General features: G+C 28.0%; 1 protein-coding gene across 1 annotated transcript in view; it reads left to right on the forward strand.

Annotated features, from left to right (window-relative positions):
* Positions 1-2,082, forward strand: part of LOC108752194 (SAP domain-containing ribonucleoprotein) — a 4,025-nt gene extending 1,943 nt beyond the window's left edge. The window contains exons 4-7 of the mRNA XM_018492867.1: positions 1-236; positions 380-508; positions 608-679; positions 1,813-2,082. The exon at positions 1-236 is cut by the window's left edge and continues 11 nt beyond it. Of these exons, the coding sequence (XP_018348369.1) occupies positions 1-236; positions 380-508; positions 608-679; positions 1,813-1,917 (542 nt within the window). The 3' untranslated portion in view covers positions 1,918-2,082. The remainder of the gene's footprint in view (positions 237-379; positions 509-607; positions 680-1,812) is intronic.
* The last annotated feature ends 2,358 nt before the right edge of the window (positions 2,083-4,440 follow it).

Consider the following 4,440-nt stretch of genomic DNA (forward strand, 5'->3'; position numbering starts at 1 on the left):
AATTATCAAGTAAACCAGACTCACAAGAGACCCCTGAGAAACGAAAATTGTCTATAGATACTATAACCAACAATTCCAATGCAAAAAAGATAGTTCTAAATCGCAAATCTGTATTGGAAGAAATAAAGAATGACCAAATGGAGAAGAAGGAAAATAAAGGAGCGAAAGTGATCGAAAATGATGACGCCCCGCCGGAGAAAAAAATTATTAAACTATCCGAGCTCAGCACAAAAGAGGTAGCTAAAAATTATATTATTCTTATCCATTAGAATTTAGATTACCAAGTAATAAAATTCATTTACTTCAAACACACGATACGAACGCGCTTGTTTTATATTATATTATTTATTAATACATGAGTGTATTAATTCTTTAATAGAGATTGGAAATGAGAGCTAAGAAATTTGGAATGCCATTATCCGAGGCGGCAAAGAAGGAGGCTAGATTAGCTCGTTTTAACGTAAATAATCAAAATAATAAATCGGCTGCATCCATAAAGACACCCGTGGTAAGCAATTTATAGTTTACGGTATAGTTTATGTTATTAAAATAAAATAATAATTTATAGAATTATTTTTTATGACAATTATCAATAAATTTTTCATAGCCTACTACATATGAAGTATTGAAGAAACGTGCAGAAAGGTTTGGTACTTCAGTATCTACTTTGATGGAGAAGGTAAGCAAAAATAGAGTTAGGGCCATGACACAGTAAAACTTAAATAGAAGCTTTTTACAATAAGCCATTATCTAATTTTTAAGTCTTAAGCCATAAGAAATTTGTTAATTACAATCGAATGTGAGAAGAACAATCGATATAATCGATAGGTTCTTACGGCTTAAATTTAGATAATGATTTATTGTAAAAAGCCTTTAAGCACTAAGGAAATCAATATGTTGGATTCGCCATTGTTTACGTTATGACTAAGATCTATTGTGATTAATCGATTTATTTATTGTTTATGTTTTACTGTTTCAAGTTTTTTTGTATGTCATGGTTCTTAACTATGCAAATATATACATATATTTTGAAAACTTAGGATGTCATACTATAGCATAGATTTTTCCCATAATATCTCATGTAATTAATTAGAGGCGTTACGTAAAACTCATTTCCATATGGGATGTATTACATTCGCTATCAATGAATTGCAACTTTTGCTATTTCTGTTGAAATAATCTAAAAAAATATAAAGATATGATTGGTTATTATGTATTCTATCGAATTTTTTCATGGAACATACGGAAATTGAGTTCCATACACATAACAGTTGTTTGTCATAACAGTTCCATTGACATAACAGTAAACGTGTAACATCTCTAATTACATTACGTAAAAAATCATAGGACGACACTTACATTTACTTTTACCAACATAAATTAACTATAATCTCTGTTTAACTTACTTTTCACTTTTAGATTCTTAGAACTAAGAAAAAATAAAAAGTATAATTTTATTATAAAGTATAGTTTTATTTCATATAAAAAGTACGTTACACTAAGATTAAAGTCCACATTGGTAAAGACGGACATTAGGGCGATTTTGAAACTTCAATTACTTAAATCGACAATTAACTCTATTAACAAAAATTACAGAATTGCTTAACACAATCTCTAATATACAATCTTTAATATTCGTTATTTTTAATCTTTTTTTGATATATTGAATATAATTCTAATAACTAATATAAGTTTTATATTTGTATTGCTCTTAATAAAATAGTTAATTAATTTAATCAGAGTTTTGATCGCCTTTATATATATCATTTTTCTATCACACTGATTTTATTTTAAATCTTTTGTTTCTTTTAGGTTGAGATGGCTGAACGATTGGAGAAAAGAAAGGCCAGATTCGGTGAAGTGAAACCTGAGAATAAACTATCTAAGAATAATTCTAAGATTAAGATTGTTAAATGATACTCGGTGTTATATACTAAATCAACGATCTAGATTACAAAAATTTAATTTAAGTCTTATTTTGAATAAACAATTATACACACGAGACAGGAGAATAATGACTCATTGAAGATAATGTATAATACTTTTTAATACCATTATTACTTCAATATTAAAGCAGCCATACTTTTTTTCCTTCATTTTTTTTATATTACCTTATCACATGTGAATTTCTTATAAGAAGATAGGCGACAGAAATCTTAAAAATGTAGATGGATGTATTACATTAATAAACTCACATATGCAACAGTATTTTAATCGTAGTTATCGATACAAAGAATGTTATTTAAAATTTCAGGATTTTAGGATTACAAGTGTGAAAAAGGTATGCAAATGTATAATATGCATACGTGATAAAAAATGTATAAATTATAACAAGGGCTGCGTTTTAAATTTATTGCCACTGAAAATGTTACAGTTACGTTATGAGCATTATAGATTTTTAGTACTGGCAGTAAATTTTGGAACATAGTTATAGAACAGTGTATTGTTTCTCTGATCAATAAATATAATGTATCTTATTTTGAAGGTTTCTCTCTGACTATATTCTATTATACTATAATCAAGTAGAACCAAAATGGTGGTAGGAATATCTACATATCTAATGCCTTAGTATATACAGGACGTCCAGCGAGACTATTGCAATAACTCAGGAAAATAGATGGCATTAAACTGAGTCGAAAAGTCTTCTATCATTTTGCAATTTTTGCAATAGTTAACAGATTATTAATTACTAAAAATTGCCAAATATAGATCTTCAACAACTTTTTTCTCAAATACTATCAACTTTACAGAAAAATTGCAAAAGACAAAAATTGTTTATTTTATTCTCGTAGAATTTTTAAGAATTTTTTCAGGATTTTTTTTATTGACTTTTTAATATTACTTTTTTTATTGGCAACTATATTTTACCAACTTGAGAAAATATAATATTAAAAAATTCTGAAAAAATTCTCAGAACTTTATCATAGTGCTAATCAGAGAGATAATAGTATTGTTTATTAGCACCAGAGAGCTAGTATAATATATATATATAAAATACAAAAAATAAAAAATATAGCGATGGTTTAGAACATGTATAAAAAATTATTTTGTTAAGAGACAGTATTTTTTTATCTGTGCTCTAATGGAGATGTATGGAAATGTATATATTATTGTATGTATATATATAAGATAATTACAAAAATCTCACTTTTTTTTATATAAGTACTTTAAATATTCAAGCTGTATTATGTAAAGTTTTACTGGAATGCAGAAATTGCATTGTTATATTCTGTAAATAAACAAAATATTTTAGGTTGAAACTCTTGACTTTATTTAAATTTTTGTATATATAAAAATTTATAATTACAAGCACATATAATTAACTAGCTTGGTTCATCAATTCTTTTTTAAATTTATTTTATTGTTAACAAAATATATTAAATTCCCTTATTTACAAAACATCTAATTCTTGCAGTCGGAATGAAACTTAAATAATTGCATTTTATAAATATACAAAAAAATTTGGATATTAATTTTAACATTATATGCTGCTTTTCAAATTTTAATATTGTAATAAGAAAATAATAACAAGTAAGTGAAGTAAAACTGTAAAAATGTGTTTAATAAAAATAAAATACTTGAAACACAACTTTCATATGTATATAGTTTATATTTAAAATATAAATATTAACACATTTGTAAAAATGGGTAATATAACCTTAATATTAATATTTTTAAGCAAAGTAAACATCACGCACAGAGATGAAAATTTCTGATCCACAGTTTGTAAATGTAGCACGATTATACGAACCAAATATCGATTTATCATCTGCAGCCTTGAAAAGTGGACGTATGTACCCTCAGAAAAGTGGATCTTGCTATGTAGTTTACATTCACTTTGTCAGGGGACAGCATTTTGCAATTACAGGTTTTTTGGGCTGTCATATCCTCTCTCAGGTTTCTCTCTGGTAATACCAATTAGGGGTATGTTCGGATTCCTTTGGGTGCTCTCCAGGCATCATGCCATCCTTTGATGCGTTGAAAATCTATAGCGCACGTAACGTATATTGTATAATTTCAGCACTGGCAATGAATATCGAAACGCATCCCTTGTTTATGAACTTGTTGTTGATTCCGCTTGCGCTCATTGCGCTCCATGGAGATAAAGGGATTCGGAACCGCGTAACGAAAACTGCGAAACGCTCGTGATTGGTTCTGCTCTCGTTCTGCGTTCCGTTATTCCGCTGCATGGATTTGCACCTTGATACCTGAGTGGCACTCGGGTGAGAATTTGAACATACTTACCCAGAGGGAAAGTCGTAGAGATCTAGAAATATCTAGAACCTCTCTGCGAAAAATTTAAGGATCTCTCACACAATTGGTCACCTACACCATCCTTAGTATAGGCATAATGTGTATATATATATATATATATATATATATATATATATATATTGTAGCATAGAGGAGGGGGGGTTTATTTTTGTTTTTGTATATTGT

Source organism: Trachymyrmex septentrionalis, unplaced genomic scaffold, assembly GCF_001594115.1.
Source record: "Trachymyrmex septentrionalis isolate Tsep2-gDNA-1 unplaced genomic scaffold, Tsep1.0 scaffold59, whole genome shotgun sequence".
In the NCBI taxonomy this organism is placed as follows: Eukaryota; Metazoa; Arthropoda; class Insecta; order Hymenoptera; family Formicidae; genus Trachymyrmex; species Trachymyrmex septentrionalis.